Source organism: Gobio gobio, assembly GCF_949357685.1.
Source record: "Gobio gobio genome assembly, chromosome: 1".
NCBI lineage: Eukaryota > Metazoa > Chordata > Actinopteri > Cypriniformes > Gobionidae > Gobio > Gobio gobio.
The window spans coordinates 47,241,955-47,263,445 of record NC_137097.1 but is presented as its reverse complement, the minus strand read 5'-3'; the positions used below and the strand labels follow the sequence as shown (position 1 = coordinate 47,263,445).

Here is a 21,491-nt window from a genome sequence, read left to right as displayed (position 1 = left end):
TCCTCATGCACGGCAGATTCCTTGCTGGTACAGCTTGATATTGCTGTGTGTGCGGTATCTGTACTGAACTATCAGTCAGTGGCCTGTGTCTGCTTCACCATTATCTTCAATGCAGCTTTTCACTACTGCTCACCAGAGCAATAACACAATGATCTACAGTGTGCAGCTGCTGCTCTCTCTGATAACTATAATAGCTTGGTAGAGACAGGGAATGAAAAGAGGGAGTGAAAGTCTCTTTAAAAAAAGAAAAAGAGAATTTTTGTACATTGTAGTATAGTTTTATTCACCAATCAAGCCTCAAGTCTCACAGAACAAAGATGGACACTTTGATTTATTAAAAGCAACCTACACCCTTTATAACACAGAAATTATACAGCCACAAATCTCACAAAGACAACAGTAGTAGCTTCATTCAGACCATCACACCTTGAAAACTATTGCCCATTTGTGCCATGAACAATAGTTGTGTATTTTCATAACATAAGATCATAAATAGCATGATACAAAATGCGAGATTTCAGTGTATTGTTTGTAAAAAATTAGACTATTTATGCGATAATGTGGGTTGAATATCTGGCATGAAGGCAATTAAAATACAATGAAAGATCAGTGATTGAGCTGATAGTGACTTGGATAGATCATATCAGTAATCATATCAGTTTGCTTTCTTTCCAGTAACCCATACCAATAACCTTTTCCATAGAGTAAGCACCTGTTTCCCTCCAGAAATACTGTATTTGTGTATACCTGTTTATGAAAGACAATAAACAAATCAGTCTTGCTTCGAGCATGTAAGAGTGTATATACAAAAAGGGCAAACAGTCAAATGAATTCACCTCAGAATGAATAAAACTGAATTCTGAAAAGCAAACTATTCAGAAATAGATATTCTGCTTTATTTTACAGGTTTCTAAGAGCTTCTATTGTCATTTCCATATCTAGATTAAAGATCACAGATTAATTTAAGCCATCTCTAGGAGTCAAATGCAGCAATTACAAGTCTTTTACATTAAGTCTGAATCAGAGAGTGAAGCATTTGAAACATTTGGAGTTTGGATCACACTCACATCAATGACTATAGACCACAAAACTCAACATAGTTGTTCAGTGATTATTATAATCTTCAGTTTCAAAAGACAAAAGTTAGTCATCAGTATTTAGTTGCAGTACTTTCCTTTCCTTTTTTCTTTTCTTTTTTTTTACATTTAAAAAATAATTGGACAATTTTATAACTCACTTTCCCTCAAAACAATATTTCCATCTGATAACATACTGTATAGCACCTCAAAGATTTCACTTTTAACTGCTTCCAACAGTTCACTGCATTAAAACAAATCCCAGACATTCAACAAGACGCATATGGCCTGCTATTAATTTATACTTTTGAAATCAGCAGCCGTCACATCACATGATAGTAAAAAGAACACAGGGTGTTCATTAAATATAGGCACTTCAATATAAACATATATTGGCTGCAACCGGGTAGCCTTGATAACAATTTAATAAGTTAATACCATATGTCATCTAATAGGATCTAAATGCCATTAGAGTGTTTATGAAAATATTCTTCCTCACAACCACTTTTTCAGAAAATACTATGCATTTTTTTTTTTTGATTTTAAAAGTACATTAAGTCTTAGTAATCAAATTAAAAATGTCTTCATTTTTTTGAGTATCATACAGTTCTTCACACACAAAAAAGTGACCAGTAGTCAATTTTAAAAAGTGACAATTGAAGAAAACAAAATAGTAATAATAAAAAAAAGAAGCAACCTTTGGGTTGAGTAGATAACAAGAAATAAAGCAAACCAAATGTTCAGCCAAAGGTCCAGGCGACTCTACATTCATTTGCTCTTTAATCCACCATCAAGCACATCTCGGTTCCCTACATTCCATTATCCTTATTTATCTCGAGACCTCTACACTTTTTTCCCCGTGTTGAGCTTTTTCCGGGGCTTAACATCCTAGACTTACTGGCCGGCCTTCTCCCTTGGCCTCACCGTCTCCTGAAACACCAGCCGTGAGTGATCAGCTGCCTCTAGCAAGGCCTCCATCTCCTGGCTGTCAATATTGACCAGTTCACCTTCCTCCACCTTTGACACTAGGCCTCCTTCCAGCCCCTCCAATAGCTCCTCATCCTGCTCCACCTGCTCCTCCTCCTCCTCTTCCTCTTCCTCTTCCTCAGGCTCTGGTGTGGGTTCAATCTCACCCCCACGGACCTTCTTGACGTGGAAGGTGAAGGGCGGTACACGGTAGGTGGTCGATTTGGAGCGGGCGTAGACAGTGTGGTCGGGTGTCAGTGTCTTCTTCATCTTCTCTCTGGAGCTACGGATCTTTTTGCGGCGCTGGATGTCAGGGGTCATCTTTGTTCCCAGCTTATCCATCTTCTTGCTCAGGCTCTTCTTGGTTTTCTCAAGGTTCTCTCTGGTTCTCTGACGTGTCTTCTCCAGGTTCTCTTTCGTTCTCTGTCGGGTTTTTTCCAGGTTCTCCTTGGTTTTCTGTCTGGTCTTCTCCATCTGCTCCTTGCTAAAGGCCTTCTTCAGCTCGCCCACCTTCTGGAGGCCACTGCGCTTGATGCGCTCAGTGCGAGATTCCTCAATGATCTCCTCAACCTCCACTTCCTCTTCAGAGCCATGTTCTTCCTCGCCTCCTTCACTCAGCACCTGCTCTCCTTCCTCACCTGCAGCCACTGGCTTCTTAGAGGCCTTCACAGGTTTCACCTTGTCCTGAGAGAAGAGGTGAGAAAAATGAAAGAATTAAGATTAGATTAGATCTGAATCTAAGTGGTAGGCATTAAAGTGGGCATGAATAGCACCATTTCATGTAAAGTGAAATAGAGAACTGTTCATTTTCACTTTCAGTATCACTAAAAAGTACTGAATATAAAAAGCAAGAATGTGCAAATATTCTATAAGCGAAAGTTTTAAAGGGTTAGTTCACCCAAAAATAACAATTCTGTCATCATTTACTCATTCCAAACCGGAACACAGATAGGCCTTTTTTTTAATCAAATCTGAGCCACTTCTGTGCACTTAGTTTTCTGTAAAACTCATTAGTTTGGGGGGAACTAACCCTTTAAGGTAACACATGTAGGCTGTAGGCCTATGTTATCTATTTTGTATGCCTGTATTCATTTAGGTTTATATTATTTTATAATTTTATGAAACAATTTCAACCAAAATCAATATTTTATGTTCATGCATCCTGTTCCTGGTCATTCTGGCGAGGTATATTTTGCTGTAAAAGCGGCTGACTGTACATAATCCCTATTCTGACTTTGACTGAACTGAACACTGAATTCCCTGTGAGAAACTTATCATCAGCTTAATAATTGCATTCTGGCTTCATAACCAGTTGAACTTCATTCGTCTCAACACTTATAATCGCTCTATATTGTCACCCCTGAGCCTGTTCTTAACATATTCACATTGAGTCATTCCATACTCCTTTGCCTCATGCAGATAGATGACATTTGGAATTCAGGACATGCTATGACTTGTCTAAGAGCTGGGATAGATAATCATCATGATTACATGGGCGGAGGAGCTTTGTGATAATGAACTGATTTTTATGGAATAAAGATGAGAAAATGAGAGATTAATTTTAACTGTGGGCAATTCATACAATTATACTAAGACATGTGCAGCACTCCCTCTAGAGGGCACTGTAAATGCAGTGGTTTAGTAAAGTGTTTGTTTGGTTTTAATTTCGTATACATATATTTTGAACAATATCTAAAACAATACATGACACATACATATTATGTCAAACAAAGCAAAACTTTTATAAATATTAACAAAGCTTGGTTGAGTGCAGTCAATTGATAAAAAAAAAAACTAATCAATCACACTTTTTCTGGTTAATCAACATTATATTTTTATATTGTTATACATAATTTGATATCAAATATACAAATGAATGTAGTAACAAAAATACAGTATATTTTAAATATTTGTTTAATGGTATCTTTTTACTAGTAATATGAATGAAAAAAGAAGATATTTTGACAAATGTTGGTAATCAAACAGTCGAGGGAAGCCATTGACTTTCATAGTAGGAAAGAAAATACTATGGAAGTCAATACCATCAACTGTCTGATTACTTTTGTGTTCAACTGAAGAATGAACCTCATACAGGTTTGGAACAACAAGTGGGTGAGTAAATGATGACAAATCTTTCATTTTGGGGTGAACTATCCCTTTAAACTCATGCAGGCCTGGTAGTAGTAAACAACACTGATCACCTATGAAGCAAAGTACGAAAGTCCTCTGAAGGATTGAAATAATAAAAAGTACTGATTCAGTCTTTCATTCAACTTGGACTGTGTAAGTAACCCAATACAATCATAGGATTTGTCACCAAGAATCCTAGATTTATCCTACAACTGCTTGCAAATAAAGCCACTCATTGAAGCACACACACTCACTCGCTCTCTCTCACTCTCTCTCTCTCTAGACGCTAAGCATATTGACATGTTCCCAACACTCCATTTGTTCCAAGTTGTTATATGATATCATTAAGAATATGCTAATTTAAAGAGGTTTTCAGTGTCTAGAAGTACAACACACCATCTGGTGGTCAAAGGAAGAATTGAAGCGTTTTAATCCCAAACTACCATAGATCCAGGAGTGTTGCATAAATACAGGACTCTCTGGATCTTCTGACAATTTCCCAATTAAATATTCTTTCTATTACACCTGAATCTGTTCGTTTTTTCCCTCTTGCCCAAATGGATGTCCTCGTAAACTTTCATGTGTTTCCTTATCTGGTTGTGAAGGCTTCAGATGTGTGTGTGCTTATTTTAATCTGTCCTTTCTTCTCTTTTCCTTCCATCTGCGTCACTCCCAGAATAGTGCTCATTCATACACTCCTTAACCAATGCTATTCCCTCCTGCATCCTAACAAGTAAATACTGATGCTGTCCTGTCACCATAGCACCTAACTACTGACCGGCTCGCAGGCTACTCAGAGACAAAAGCTTGACTGAAGATCTGCAGATATTGTGCTGTGTGTGAGAGAGACATAAGAGACACCTAATGAACATCCCAGATGAACTGCACAGTCTTAAATGAGAGCTTCACTTTATGCCTTGGCTGACTTTGGTGACGCCTTCATCTGAGTTTAGCGGCTACTGTTTGTCTTAAAGTCATTTGCAATGTCAAAAATGTCATTTCTTTTTTTTACTTTCCAAAAATTGGTCCTTATGTGAACCCCGGTTCGATAAACAGCCTAAAACTCTAGCACAAATATAGAAGACCGGAGATGTCTGAGGTGTTACACAATGCTGGACATGTGCACATACACCGCAAACACTCAACCCAAACAGCAAAAGCCAAACAGGAGAACTCAGTGTAAACACACAGAGTGAGAATATATGGAAACACTGGGGAGGAAATCACATAACTGGAAAGATTGTTTTCCCCATAACATGCCGGACCACAACAAATTCCAGTAACGCGCATTGGCGAGTAATTCAGGGAATACCGAATGGATAATAGATGTATAGTCTGCATGTTCGCCGTATTAGAAGGGTCAAGATCCATCCGTAAACATGAAAGTAAATTGTAAAGTAAATTTACAGATATGGTTTCAAGTGAAAGAGTTAGTATTTTACTTGAAATTAAAGTACTGCTAAAACATCTAATTCAAAATATATTTAAATATTATGTTTAATATTGTTTTATTAAAATAAAATACAAATAAAATGTGTATATTTACAGTATACAGCAGCAATTATTAAACTGAGCTTGTATTAAACTGTGAATATTAAAATAACTACAGTGATTACATCATGATGAACTGTTTCATATGCAGTAAATTCAGCAAACTAAGGCCTCTTCTCAATTGATTTTTATTCCAACGTACCATTCCGAGATGGCAGAGCCATTGATGAAATGCAGCATCTACATCTACATCATCTCTCTTGGCTGAGCAGGCACATTGTCAAAATAATAGAAATCATTTCATGATTTCTTACCAAAAAGAAATATGAAAGTGCATACTGCATATTGTCACCATTATATCAAAGCCACAAGTCAAATGCTAAGGCCAAAGGGCCAAAAACCACAATAATGTGCACAGTAAAGTACACTTTCAGACAGATTCTTGTAAAAATAACCATTTTAATTATTGTAAATAGGCCTATAACAATTTTTAGCAAGTCAGACACCCAGAGTTCAGTCTGTGGGTAAAACCAGAGCATAAAATTAACATTTACCAAGCGGCAAAGTAAAATTTGGCTTTGGTGTGTAAAGAAAATGTTTGCCAGTTGGCCGTTAACATAAAACATGGTTTAAAAATAACATTTTCCTTAGTGAAAGTTAGATGTTTAACCCTTTCATGCATGATTTATGATAACCTCAGTCAGGACTTTTTCCCTATGTGTTTTCATTGCGCTCTTAGGGTATGAAAAACAAGATCTATTAAATAGATTTTCAGATGTCCATTTGAGTGGGCAGTATGCGTTTATGGTTTAAACTGAAGAGATACTGTATTAAACATACAGTAATAACATGGCAATATTGTGTGTATTTAACAAACCAATCAATACAATTATAAAATCATGTGAAAACTATAAAATATATACAAAAAAGATGTGAAATACTGCAAACGCAATTGAACTTCATACAAGTTGAACCTTGTGTATCTTTGATACATGAGGACGCGATTCCATCAGAGATCTCTACAACCTGTCAACTGTGAAAACCCAACTCAGATGCTCTCTCCAGTGTACCAGAGTATGTCCATTTACCCTTATTAGCTGATAATTCTGATTATGTTCAAGATGGACACATTTACCATACATCTACCACAGCTCTCCTCTGAGAAAACCTGGCAATCAGGTGCATTACGTAATCAGATTACTTTTTGATGTAACAAGTAATGCATTACAAGTACTGCGCATTATGTAATCAGATTACTTTTTGATGTAACAAGTAATGCATTACAAGTACTGTGAATTACGTAATCAGATTACTTTTTGATGTAACAAGTAATGCATTACAAGTACCGTGAATTAAGTAATCAGATTACTTTTTGATCTAACAAGTAATGCATTACAAGAACTGTGCATTATGTAATCAGATAACTTTTTGATCTAACAAGTATGCATTACAAGTACTGTGAATTACGTAATCAGATAACTTTTTGATGTAACAAGTAATGCATTACAAGTACTGTGCATTATGTAATCAGATTACTTTTTGATGTAACAAGTGATGCATTACAAGTACTGTGCATTATGTAATCAGATTACTTTTTGATGTAACGAGTAAAGTAATGCATTACAAGTACTGCGCATTATGTAATCAGATTACTTTTTGATGTAACAAGTAATGCATTACAAGTACTGTGCATTATGTAATCAGATTACTTTTTGATGTAACAAGTAATGCATTACAAGTACTGTGCATTATGTAATCAGATTAATTTTTGATGTAACAAGTAATGCATTACAAGTACTGCGCATTATGTAATCAGATTACTTTTGATGTAAGAAGTAATGCATTACAAGTACTGTGAATTACGTAATCAGATTACTTTTTGATGTAACGAGTAAAGTAATGCATTACAAGTCACATACATTACGTAATCACATCACTTTTTGATGTTAATGCAAATTATAACTCAATTACATTTATTTACAGGCAAAATAACTTACTGCAAAAGAAGTATTTTCAAAAACAATAGTCACAGTAATAGTATGAATTTTAGCTGAAATATAGCTATTGATGCATGATGTCCACTATAGTGGACAGATGATTAATCAGAATTTTTTAATCAGAAACAATTACGAGTTTACATTTCAGAATTATGATTTTTTTTTAAATCTCAGAATTCTGACTTTATATCTCGCAATTCTGACTCTATAACTCGCAATTCTGAGAAAAAAAAATCCAAATTGTGAGATAAAGTGTCGCAATTATCTTTTAAAATGTTTGATTATGTGGCGGAAACAAGCTTCCATACAACTTGATTAGACTAGTGGCTTTGATTTTATTGCAATTTTAGAGTTAAAAACCCCCCAAAACATTAATACTGCTGCCAGTGTGTCTGGTGCTGTATAATACCCTGCAAATCCTGCTCAAAAGCTCTGTGCTAAAAAGAATGTCAGCCCACACTGTATATATATAAGGATCCCTATCCTAACCCCCTAAAGGAGGCAAACAATTACACAGATTAACAGCTATCTGTGGACCAATGCACCATGACAACCGTTGCCAAGACAGCGGCAAAAACAGTCGGTGCAGTGGTTTGCATGTCATATCTAGCTAAACAAAATGAGCCGGTGATGGGTTGATAACAGCTGTGTGTGTGTGTGATGATGAAAGGCATGTTAAGGTTGAAGCACTGAGCAGCTGTTGAGTTCTGTTGGATTCAGAACAGCAGCTGTACAGCCGAACTCCTACCGAGAACGTGAAACAGCCGCGAATGCCTTTAATCATGAGTTTTAGTATGGGTTTCATTATGACAGGTACTACAAATACACGATTTCTCGCTCTTGCATAAGAGTCAAGATCTGTGTTGTCAGTTAGGGCATCACATGCATTAACAAATAAAACCAACAGGCACAACAACACACTATGGGTTCTGTCTCTTATTGGCTAAAGGCTATATTAAACTACTGTGGCTGAAACATGAGCCTGCTGCTTTTTCATGCTTCTGTATCTGACAGCTTTGTGATGTCAAAGAGGTAAAGGCTTTTCACCCAATGAAACTTCCTTACCAGCCTGTTTGTGCATAATGCACACTCACACACACAAATATACACTTGATCAACAGTGACAGTAAAGACTTTCACATCAAAAAAAACATTTTCAAATAAAAAATGTTCTTTATTACTTTCTATTCATCAAATAATCCTGAAAAAGTATCAGTTTCAACAAAAATATGAAGAAGCACAACTGTTTTCAGAATTGATATAAATATGAAATGTTTCTTGAGCAGCAAATCATCATATTAGAATGATTTCTGAAGGATCATGTGACACTGAAGACTGGAGTAATGATGCTGAAAATACAGCTTTGACATCACAAGAATAAATTACATTTGAAAATGGTAGTGTACTTTAAACAAACCTCTCAGTCTCTCTTTTTCACATACACACACACACAAAGTTCTATTTGTATTACAGTCACTGCACTTGCTGCCGCCCACCATGATGCTCTTAACAAGCCAAACATGCTTTTGCTTATCCAGTTCTCTACAAGAGTTCAAATTGAACTACATCTTAGGGAGTGAGAGAAGTGGAACTGACATGGACACCATTCAGTATAATTGGAATAGATTCCTAATCCAGGTTTATTATAACTGAAGGCGAGTTTTATATTCTGATTTTTGATTTGCATTGCTGCTGTGTCTGGCTCTGACGCTATACTGTATCAAGTGTTGCTCCGTTTTCATCCGCAGCCCTGCCCCATGCAAGCGATATGAAAGTATGTAGTAATTCCAGGACCTGGGAGAGAACACCTGCGATACACTATCGATGTTACACACATGCACTTGTCATTTCCTGTATCTCATATTTGACATATTATCTAACATGTTGAAAAATAATAGTGACCAATGACCACCTCTTCTGACACTTAATAAACATGCACACACACACACACACACACGGGTGACAACTCATGCCTCATTTATTCTCAGCCCATTCATCAAACATCACATTCTGGCCTGGACTAAACACGCAATATGCAGTATACACACACACGCTCACACTGAACACACATTGCTGTCTGGGTAAATATGATACCCTGAATTCAGTACAAAAATAGAGCAGAGGCCAACAGTTACATTGGAGATCACGCAAACCCCTATAAGTCACAGCCACACCTCATCATCTTCCGCCTAGCAGGCCACTACCCAACATCTCTTAGCATTTAACATTTTCTCACCAGACTGCAATAGAACTGTTTGAAAGCCCACCACATTAAAAAAAGGCTTTTGTAAATCATAATTATGACATAAAAATTCAAAATTATGATAGTGTCAATTATGACAGAAAGTCATCATTTTGTAACTTATGTTATATTGTAGTGTCTCAGAATTACGATTTACCAAAGCACTTTTTTGTTAAAGGTCCCATGGCATGAAATTTTCATTTTATGAGGTTTTTCAACATTAATATGAGTTCCCCTAGCCTGAATATTGTCCCCAAGTGGATAGAAATGTTGATCGGTGTAAACCCGAGTTCTGGCTGTCTCTCTCTGCCTTTGAGAAAATGACAGGCCAGACGAGCCAATCCTGAAGTCTCCTGGTTTGACGTCCAAGCAGGAACGGTTCCCTCCCTTTCCTCCGCCCAGAGAATCTGGCACACCCATGCAAACACTCGAGATCATTAACGTTACTTGTGAACGAGTGAACACTGGCAGTTTCTCAGTGTTTGGATGTACAAATGAAAACAGAAGTCTTTCTTCAGTTCCTTCTGATCTGTGATCATTGATTTCTTATGTGTAGCTTATTATTTATTATTTGTGGACACGCAGCGGCTTCTCTCTCTCCCGACAGAACGGTGTTTTCGTGTTTTCTATCTTGTGAGTCAGTGTTTTTGTACGTCCTTGTCGCGTCTATCTGTTCTAAAATGTGCATACAGTCTTTTCTGTTTAACATCAGCAGTCACATCTTTAGAGATAAACTTCACGCACGCCGAAGCTCGGCCTCCAACATCCCCGACCCCCAGTACTGCATCTGGCCCACAGCGGAGGCACCAAACGCGGCGTGAGATTAAGCAGAAGGGGGGTAAGCGTGAGGGTATCCGGCTAGGCTAGCCAGCTTTCCCCACAATAAACTGGATTACATTCGATTACAGCTGTTGTGTCTTTGTTTGCGCTGTGTAACGTTACTCAATGCGCGTCAATGACGCTATTCATATGATTGGAACATATCTAGAAATAATGCTATACTCAACACTTACTAACTCGTTCATCTCGCTGTAATGGTACATTGCATGTGTTACAAAGTTGGTAGAATAATGATGAAGAGGACTCGGTGTGACTGGGACTCGTGTTTATTCAGAACTCTCAGATACAAACACAATAAACTCGCGCTGACAGACAGCGCTCTCATAACTCAGTAGTTACTATAAATAACTTTGTTAGCAATCTTCGTCTCCGTGATGTCCGGTTCGCGAACGAATCATTCTTTTGAATCGGTTCTTTTTAGTGAACCGAACCAGTTCACCAAATCGGACTGAATCGTTCTAAACGGTTCGCGTCTCGAGTCAGCGCTGATCCATAATTTACTAAAGTTACTAACTTTCTGACATGAGTGACAGTCCCTCCGACTAGAAATAGACTAATAACCTGAAGTATATGCTGTAACTACAACAGTTCACCCTGAACTGAGACATGCTGAGAGAACTGATGAGAAGTGAACTCAGGTCCATCCGTCTCTCTGGCAGACTCGTGCCTGCTCGTGCCTCGTTAAACCACGCCCCCTCCGCTCATTTAAAATGCAAAGATGTCAGCCAATCACAACAGTGGGCGTTTTTACTGAAGTCTCACAGCAGACACGCCTCTTGAAGCAGGGCATTCAGCCACAGGGCAAACAGCAAAAAAATGCCTTTTATTTCTAAATTATGACATTTTATGATGTAAAAATCATACTAATAATATAAGTACACCTCAGAAAACACTATAAAATAATAGAAAAATGCCATGCCATGGGACCTTTAAATGTGGTGGAAATGAGCTTAACTAGAAATGACACAACATCCCAGTCTATGTGCACAAGGAAGCCAATACCATTCAGATGATGTGCGTCCCAAAAATAGTATGTTTTGACATGCATTTTCACCACAGGTGCGCAGCTGCAAAAGGAAATTTAATTTTAAACAATGCAATGAAAATGTCTTTACATGAGGTACTGGTACTGAGACGACCAAGAAGTCAGAGGCCATATTGTGCCGTTCATTGAGTTCTACTTGTGTCTGTCCAAAATTTCTAAGAATAATGTCATTTTTTGAAAATAATGCTCATGTAAATTCTAAATAAATCAATTAAAATGCCCACTTATTTATACCATATACCATTTATACCATACTTTCTCTCCCACACACATACACACACGCCTGTCACCTACAGGAGTCCAGTTTTACAGGAGTAATTTATGGAGACCTCAGGGGTCTGTGATTAGATATCTGATAAATGCCAGTAGTGTAACCTGCAGCTTGAGTGGACATTCCATCAGAGAAGAAACTGAGAAACTGAGACTTCATGAGCAATTAAATCCACACACACACACACACACACACACACACACACACACACACACACACACACACACACACACACACACACACACACACACACACACACACACACACACACACACACACACACAACGTATATACAAATGTACTCACACACACACACACATAGACTCATACAATACTGTTCAAATATTTTGGGTCAGTAAGATTTTTAATGTTTTTGAAAGTCCCACCAAGGCTGCCTTTATTTGATCAAAAATGCAGTAGAACTGTAATATTGTGAAATATTATATCAATTTAAATTAACTTTTCTATTTAAATAAATAAATGTATTCCTTTGATAGCAGCAGTCATTATGCTAGTCTTCAGTGTCACATGATCCTTCAGAAATAATTCTAATATACTATATTATTCTTATTATTATCAATGTTGAAAATATAGCAATATTTAATTAATTTAATATTTTTGTGGAAACTGCAAGTTTTTTTCATGACTATTTGATGGATAGAAAGTTCAGAAGAACTAGCCTAGAAATCTAGACGCACTCTAGCGGCAGCAAATCAAATAAAAAAAGTAGAGTTGCGGCGGTCTTTCGAATCGGCTTTGGCGGCGACTCTGGAAGACTTGGAGTTAAAGTTTTCTTTGAAAAAAGAATGGCTCTGAAGGCATTCTTAAGAAAGAAAGATGTGTTCGAAGTTTTGCCGACCGGATACGGCGAAAGTTTAATCTCTCAACTAGCTCCACTTCACCTTCTTTGTTGTTCTGGTTGGTTGTGTGCATACTACTCAGTTTGATTCTATTTTGATTTACAAATTCAATGTCATTTGTTGTACTGATAATATAATTTTAATTTTTTATATTAAAGGTCCCGTTCTTCGTGATCCCATTTTTCAAACTTTAGTTAGTGTGTAATGTTGCTGTTAGAGCATAAATAATACCTGTAAAATTATAAAGCTCAAAGTTCAATGCCAAGCGAGATATTTTATTTGACAGAAGTTCCCTTTCAAAGCCTACAGCGAACGGCCGGTTTGGACTACATCCTGGTATTTCCTGCTTTAATTACGTCAGTAGAGCAGTTTGTTGACTAACCTCCGCCCACAAGAATACACGGAAAAGGGGGCGTGGTCTTGTTGCTCCCTCGTGGAGAAGAGGAAGTGTTGCGTTCGGTTCGGTTGCGTTTGTCGCCATCAGACGCTGTTATTTTCATCCCGGAGTCAAATCACCTTGGTTTGGCCTTCAGGGGCTGTAGTTTGAGCGCGTTCATCTCCCCGTTATGGTCAGAGGCGTGACCTTCCCGGGCAACGTGCCCTAAGCTGCTGTCGAATCACAACACGGGAACCGCTGGCACAATCAGAACTCGTTACGTATTTCTGAAGGAGGGACTTCATAGAACGAGGAAATTCTCAGGCCGTTTTGAGGACAGTGAAAACAGCAGTATACAGATAAGTAAATTGTGTGAAAAATACTGTGTTTTTTTTACACATGAAACATTAACACATGTTATATTGCACACTGTAAACACAATCAAAGCTTCAAAAAAACACGAAAAACGGGACCTTTAACTTAAGCATTTTCAGTTTCACTTGTGGTTTCAGACTTTTGGACCCATCTGTATGTACAAGGGCACATTTTCCTACTGGTACAAAAATAATTGTAATCTATATTCTATTATCTGTAATTCTGTAATCTTATAATCTATAATAATAATCTAATTATGCAATATGCATGTATGCCAATTTAATATTTGCATATTTACATTTACATTATATGAAACAAAATATTAATAAAAATGAATACATCTACAGCACTTAGGTTTTTCAGCTAATGTACTGAGAGTTTGCTCATGAAAGACACAAAGCATTCTTTGTATGTGATCCCTCTGGTAGATCTTCTCTAATTATCCTTAACAGACCATAATGTTCCCCATTAACATCTGCCTGGAGAAATAGGTGCACAAGCAGAACACTTTACAAATGTACCAATAAATGACCTCACTCACTCCTGTCATCTTCCATCTTTCCGTTCCATCTGTATTAAAAACATTAGAGACCAATTACATCACCAATGTTACCCCCTCCGTCCTCTCAGTGCAGCGCTTGAAGGAAATGACTCGTTAGTGAGGCTAAATGCAGTAACGCTGGTGTAGAGTAAACAACAGCAAAGTGCTGGAACACGCCGAACCTCATCCTGTCTACATGTTACATTCACATTGGACGCTTCTGTCTCAGTGCAATAATGTCAGACCACTGACTGAAAGGCATAATAACATATTTACTGGCACAAAATGACTTCTGTGGATTTCAAAGTGTCATTAAACACAATTATGTAATGAAAAAACATGTCTAATGTACCATCCGCTACACTGTCAATCACTCTGCTATGAGGATATTACCATTTATGTAACCACGCCTGATGTCATACTAAGTAATTTATTGTATTTAATACTGTAAAATGTAATTAAAATTAAATATCTATTTTAAATATGGATTTTTTTAAAACAATATTCTAAATTAGCAAATGACTTAATGTAGGATCTCTGACAAAGCTTGTTGCAAATGTCCGGTGGTAGGTCTACTTATACTGAAAGGTTCTCTTTCTCTCTCGACTGACGGCAGCCTTGCAGACATTACCGCATTCTGCACTATAATTAGAATGTAAGGGAAAGATTCAAGGGGGGTGGGGGTCTCAGAATGAGTCTCCGTCCATACTGCGATTCAGCACGCTCTGAACACACTTAATACGACTCCAACACGGTCCAGCTTGCTTGCACAAGACTCTCTTCACACCTGCACTCCACACAGCAGCAAAATGCTTTACCCTACTCGCTGATGTAGCATGAGAAAGAATCTTTTTACAAATGAAGTGTCGGGTGTTATTTTCAGGGTAACTAAACACGGTTTGCAGCTTTGGGACTTTTGCACAATATTTTAGCACATAAACATTTGTTACAACCTTATTCACTTATCACAAAAAGAACATCAATTCCACTGTTTAGTTTAACCAAACACTAACCCCTCGGTTTCACAGACAAGGCTTAAACCTATTCCTAGACTAAAACGCATGTTTGAGATGTTTTAACTGAAACTCTGGCAAGTGCTTTCAGGTGTCTGTGCATGAGTGAGGAGCAGGCACATTTAGTTCTCGGGGGAGCTGAATGCGCGCGTTGGGAGGTAGGTGGAGCGCGGCCGGAGTTGAATAGGAATATTTTTGTTTCAGCTCCTCTTGCTAGCTCTGGTACTGCTACTGATTGATTTGACATATCTAATTCTGAGGAATTATGAGCTTTCTGAGGATCATTCTGCTGAGGCCTCCACCCATCTGAGCTTCAGTCAGGCAGTGACATCAAGTGTTTGGCCCTCTAAAAGGCATCCTTGATAGACTGTCTTTAAGGTTGAGTTCGGTGGGTCTTCTCTCATTAATGAGAGTCGTTCTGTTGAGGCCTGTGCTCACCTGAGCTCCAGCCAACCATCAATGGTCCGGCCCTCTGTGAGACTGCCTGTCTTTAAGGTGAGTTAGTTTGCCTCCTCTCCACTCACCTGAGCTCCTATTAGATAGTCACATCAAGTGTCCAGCCCTCTGTGTGGCCGCCTTGATAAAATGTCTTTTAAGTTGAGCATGGTTGGTCTCCTCTCGTTTTAGAGAGTTGTACAGCTGAGGCCTTCGCTTACTTGAGCTCCAGGCTAGACAGTGACATCAAGCTTTCGGCCCTTTTTGAGGCCACCTTGGTAAACTGTCTTTAATAAGACCCAGTCCCGCCACTGGCCGTTTTGATGCCCTAAGCGTGATGCCCGCGGGGACGAGGTTCGCCAATTTTGGAGCGGCGGCACTGATTTCAGACCCTTTATTTTATATCGACTCAGAGATGCAGACTTCGAGTCAGGCTGGGTCGAGTATGTCTTTTCAGCTCCCCTGGGGTCCTCAGGGGTCGAACCAGATTCCCCTAGTATAGTGACAGACGAGGAGCACTTACGTTTCTCTTTTCCAGTATTCCTTTAAAGGTAATGCCTGTCACGGAGACTGGCATTACCAGACCTTGAGCTCTGCCCTTCCTTGCTTAGGGCTTGGAGCTAGGTTACTGTTGTGAGCTAGGAATGGTGTCACTGAGAGTACCATGTTTGACCTGAGTGAGGGATTGGTCTCCGTCATCTAAGTCTGTTGAGCCTTCTTGTGCTTGTCAGTTATTCCCTCAGCATGGTCGACCGGGTACTCATTCACCAAAGTGTCTTCAGACGCAGTGCAAGTTCCCATTCGAAAGGGAACTGTCATGTTCAGCCTTGTTTATACTTTCGCCTGGCTCCGCAGCGCGAGCCTCCGCTGACTGCTCGCGCTCCTCCTCAAATGGACGAGGCGTTTATACTTGACGCGCTCGCCGTTGTACTATTCTTTGAACTGACAGAGGGCAACTCGGAGTAATTGTTCTATAAACCATCAGGAAACAGCTATGAGAAGAAGTACTGTACACGTACTTTAGTACACACCAGAAAAACTCAGTAAACCTTGATATTATTTCTTGTGACTTGAGAACAAAATGTATGTACACATGTATACAACTAAATTAACAATCTCTTAAATATTTCCTAATTTCAAAAAACATTTTAATTTAGTTTTGTGATTTTTTTTTATTTTATTAAAAATGGATCTTTATTTTTAATAAAATTGCTTATTTCTGCTTTTGTAGGCTCATTTTGTAAATATAAGCAACTGATTTGTACGTGCAAACTGGGTGGCGGTGTGATGAGACGTCATGCTCGGCTAGATTTGCCTAGAACTTGTGCATAAAATCCACAATTTCGGATGCGGAGCAGCGCAGAAAGTAAAAAAAAATGCGCCGCACACCACCACGCGAAATCGGGTCCCGCGCACTACCGCCCACTCCGTGATGACATCATTTTTGCCGTGCACACCCTTGCACTCGTGCGGACGCGTCGAGTATAAACAAGGCTTTACACATGTAACTATGGTTCCCTGAGAAGATGCTTCGGGAATACCTGGTCACGTCTCCTTCAAACAGAAGTTGTTGACTTGTACTACTCGTGCCCTCTTGTACTGTCCCCGGCCAATGACATTGTTGTGTTTCAATCACGTGCTTCAGACACCGGTCACGCTAGAGGCGTTCCCCCAGAGTGTCTTCGGACACAGGGTCTCGTTCCCCTTCTCAGGGAACCATGGTTTCATGTGTAACCTGAGACGTTATGCAGAAGATATAGCCTTGATATAAATATTAATGTCTTCATTCTATACCCTCAAACACCTGCCAACTATCTGCCACAGCCAACTATCTCTCTCTCTCTCTCTCTCTCTCTCTCTCACACACACACACACACACACACACACACACACACACACACACACACACACACACACACACACACACACACACACACACACACACACACACACACACACACACACACACACACACACACACACACACACACACACACACACACACACACACACACACACACACACACACACACACACACACACACACACACACACACACACACACACACACACACACACACACACACACACAGAGAGAGAGAGAGAGAGAGAAACGCATTAAGGTAAAAGTATAGGCCTTCTCTTTGTGCAGTCAGTGTACAATTACCTTATTTCTCAGTAAGCATATGTACGTTGCTAAGACATCTGTGAAAGAGTGCAGTGCATCATCTGGAGAGCATTGACGTCTATTTTAGGCATCATAGTTGTGAAAACACAATAATTAATCTATAATAATAATATAAACATCTTCCAAATAGCCTATTGTTCAAAACTTTGGGGTCAGTAAGGTTGAATAAGAAATTCATACTTTAATTCAGCAAGAATGAATTAAATTAATCAAAAGTAACAAAGACTTGTACATTGTTATAAAAAAAATATGCGTCAAATAAAGGCTGAAAGAAAGAAATTGAGCATCAAATCAGCATAATAGAATGATTTCTGAAGGATCATAAGACACTGAATTCAGCTTGAAATGTATTAAGCTAGAATGAATTAGAATAGTCATTAACAGTTAACCGTTGTGTACATAATAAATTACACATTTGTTACAAAAATATCTACTGAATGTTATTTCTTCCAGATGAAAGTGCACACATTGGGTGCGATTAATCGCACCCAAAAGAAAAGTTTGTGTTTACATAATATATGTGTGTGTACTCTGTTAATTATTATTTATAAATAAATACACACACAAGCATGTATATATTTAAGAAAAAATATATAATTTTTATATATAAAACATTTATATTTATATATATTATAGATTATATAAATGTATATACAGTATATACATGCAAATATTTCTTAAATATATACATGAATGTGTGTGTATTTATATATAAATAATAATTAACAGAGTACACACACATATATCATGTAAACACAAACTTTTATTTTGGATGTGATTAATCGCGATTAATCTTTTGACAGCCCTGATTAAAATATATATAATTACACTGAAACAATGACACCTTAAAATTAAGTGTACCCCCAAATTCCTAAAGGAATTAACCATTAATAATGTATTTCCACTGCTTTGCAAGAATGCAACTCGTCGACTATTTTACACAGGATTTTGTCTCTTGGAAACATACTCTATCTCTCTGCTGTGTGGTGTGTGTGTGTGCTCTTTTGAGTTGTATTACATTTCTACAATATTCAGCTAAGAAAAAAAAGGAAAAGGAAAAGAAAAAAAAGGAGGACATTTTTGACATGCATGCAGTATTTGCAGTATACTCGTGGAATGTGCTGATCCAGCATTGTTAAGAGGTTGCTGTGAGGTGAGACAGGAACCTTTGAAGGTTCACTTATGAGTGAACTGACACTTTATGATACTGAGTGGGGAATTCAAGGCCAAGCCCTGAAGAGGAATCCATGTGTACTCCAAAAGAGACTTGAGAAAGAGGATTGCAAATACATACACTCATGCAGCAGACCCTAGTAAAACAACATGGACATGCTAAAAACAGAGGATTGCAAATACATACTTATGCAGCAGACCCTACCCTCTAAAAAAAAAATGGTGCTATATGGCACTAAAAGTGGTTCTTGGTCATAATCATAGGGGAACCACTTTTGGTGCTTTATAGCACCATATCTTAACACGTTCTGTATATGGTAGCGGTGCTATATAGCACCTCAGCCAAAGAACCGGTGAAGAACCGCTGAAGAACCACTGAAGCACCAAGATTGGTGCTATACAGCACTTAAAGAGGTTCCCCTTTATGAGCCAAGGACCACTTTTAGTGCCATATAGCACCATTTAAAAAAGTTTTTTTTGAGTGTAGTAAAACAACATGAACATGCTAAAAACACTTAACTGGAGTGTTTAATTGTATTGTAAAAAGCTAAATCCAAGGTAACAATTTAAGGTCAAGATATAGATTAAGGAACATACTATGGTGGTCTAAGGCACTGAAATTTTTTTGTGTGCCCATGCTACCAAAAACGACTGCAGTCAAACAATGAAAAAATTAAAAACGGTTCTAAAAAAACAGATTACCCAGACTAGAACGCTGAAGAAAAGACCACAGATCAGCTGGATTCAAGCTTTCATAACAATCAGAATGAGTTCCAGTTCCACAATCAGAAGGTGGTGTAGCCCCTTGGTTAGAGTTAGGAATGGTAACAAAAACCTGCAAGTAGTGATCCATGCAGTTGAGTAAGTCAAATATCTCCAGGATGCTCAAGGATTCCTTTAAGTCACTTTGAAAGCAAGTATGTGCTAAAAGACTAATTAGTACCCATTAGTCAAGGCAACTGAAAGGAGATGAAATTAAATTTCTGGAAATCAAATACTTTGCAATCATACGCTCTGTCATGCACTCCTTACTCACCTGGAAGATGAGCACTTTGAAGTTCTTCCTCTTGAGGAGCTCATGTTCATTGTTCTCTAGTTTTTTTATCTGTCCCACTTGCTTCTCCAGGTCCGTGCGTACGCTCTTCACGTTGACGTTTACCTTTCGCACCTTGTCCAGGAGCTTGTTGACTGTCCCGGCCGTTCCAACGTGACTCTTCGTCAGCTTGGCCAGCTCTGTCTGGATGCTGCTCATGTTCTTCTCCATGGTCTCCTGCTTGGCCTCGAGACCTGTCTGAGACTGCTGGATCTGGTCCACCACACCTATGATTTTGTCTAGGAGTGCCAGGACCATCATGCCCGTAGCCTGGGCCTCAGACTTCTCAGACTCACCACTGCCACATCCATCGAGTCCTGGCCCCAACACCAGGTCCACCTCTTTCGTTGGGTCGCCATTGTCATCATCATCGCCTCGTCTTGATTTGAACACCTTGGTTGTCGTGGCAGGTTTGGTGGAAGCCGGCACCAAGGCGACCTCCTCGTCGTCATCATCATCAGAGACTTCAGCGAAGACGGCACGCTCCAATTTGAAGTCTATGTCGGCCATGGCTCGGTTTCAAGTACACTCTGATGAATACACACACAAGCTTACTTGCAGACAGAGAGCAGCACACACACACGTGGCCCGGTGTGCAAGAATGTAGTCCTAGGGTAAAAATAAAGCACTAAAAAAAGACTTGAATGACAGTAGACACCCAACGATCGGAGCAGAATGACTCCAACTTGCAGGCAACAACCTTCGGCAACTCTTCCAAAGTTTTCTTGACTACTTTGAACCAGTCTTTTAACAAGTCTTACACCTGTTCTACCAACTAACACTACATACTACTCTCTAGGCTTGCTATAATGCCTCAAAATTTTCCACCCTTCCTTTTTCCCTCAAGTCTACTCTGGGATGTCAGCCAGTCGGTGGAAGGTGTGTGCGAGTGTGCATGTGGTAAGGATCCCTCTGAAGCCCGCCCTTCAGGTCTTCCCTTTCCCTCTTCAGTCCAGCCCCCTACCAAGATCACTTACTGTAAGGTCACACCCAAGCTGACCCTTTATGGGGAGTCTCCACCCTCCATAGATCCTGGCAAAGGACACACGGACACATACCCACCCACTCACTCACTTAGGCAAGGGTATGAGACAAACAGCTCAAATCAATTTATGAGTCATTCAAGCGTAAACCTGATCCTGAAAATTACGATCAATGACGTGTGTTATTGGAAATGCCATAGGAATTAGAATAAAAGAGGAAAATAGGACACGCTTGCAATTGTAGCACAATTACGTTCCAAACTTTGTGTTCCAATAGTGTTGATATTTCGTTTCAGCGGTGTTGAGTAGAAGCAGAGCTGTGTGATTTTGACTGAAGCAAGGGGCTGTTTTTTTTTAAAAGTTCAACATTTGCTTTTCACTTCAGCTTCATATGGG

General features: G+C 38.9%; 1 protein-coding gene across 1 annotated transcript; it reads right to left on the bottom strand.

The window, feature by feature from the left end:
• Positions 1-263: 263 nt before the first annotated feature.
• On the bottom strand, positions 264-21,026 carry cavin1a (caveolae associated protein 1a). Its single transcript, XM_079822056.1, has 2 exons — positions 20,056-21,026; positions 264-2,726 (listed from the first exon to the last, which is right to left on the bottom strand). The coding sequence occupies exons 1-2, from the start codon at positions 20,620-20,622 to the stop codon at positions 1,971-1,973; spliced, it is 1,323 nt and encodes a 440-aa protein (XP_079678182.1). The 5' UTR covers positions 20,623-21,026; the 3' UTR covers positions 264-1,970.
• Positions 21,027-21,491: the final 465 nt, after the last annotated feature.

Coding starts and splice junctions, on each gene's coding strand:
- cavin1a (XM_079822056.1), bottom strand. CDS start 20,622: ATGGCCGACATAGACTTCAAATTGGAGCGTGCCGTCTTCGCTGAAGTC. Junction 2,727..20,055: donor TCAAAGTGCTCATCTTCCAG/GTGAGTAAGGAG, acceptor CTCTTCTCTCAG/GACAAGGTGAAACCTGTGAA.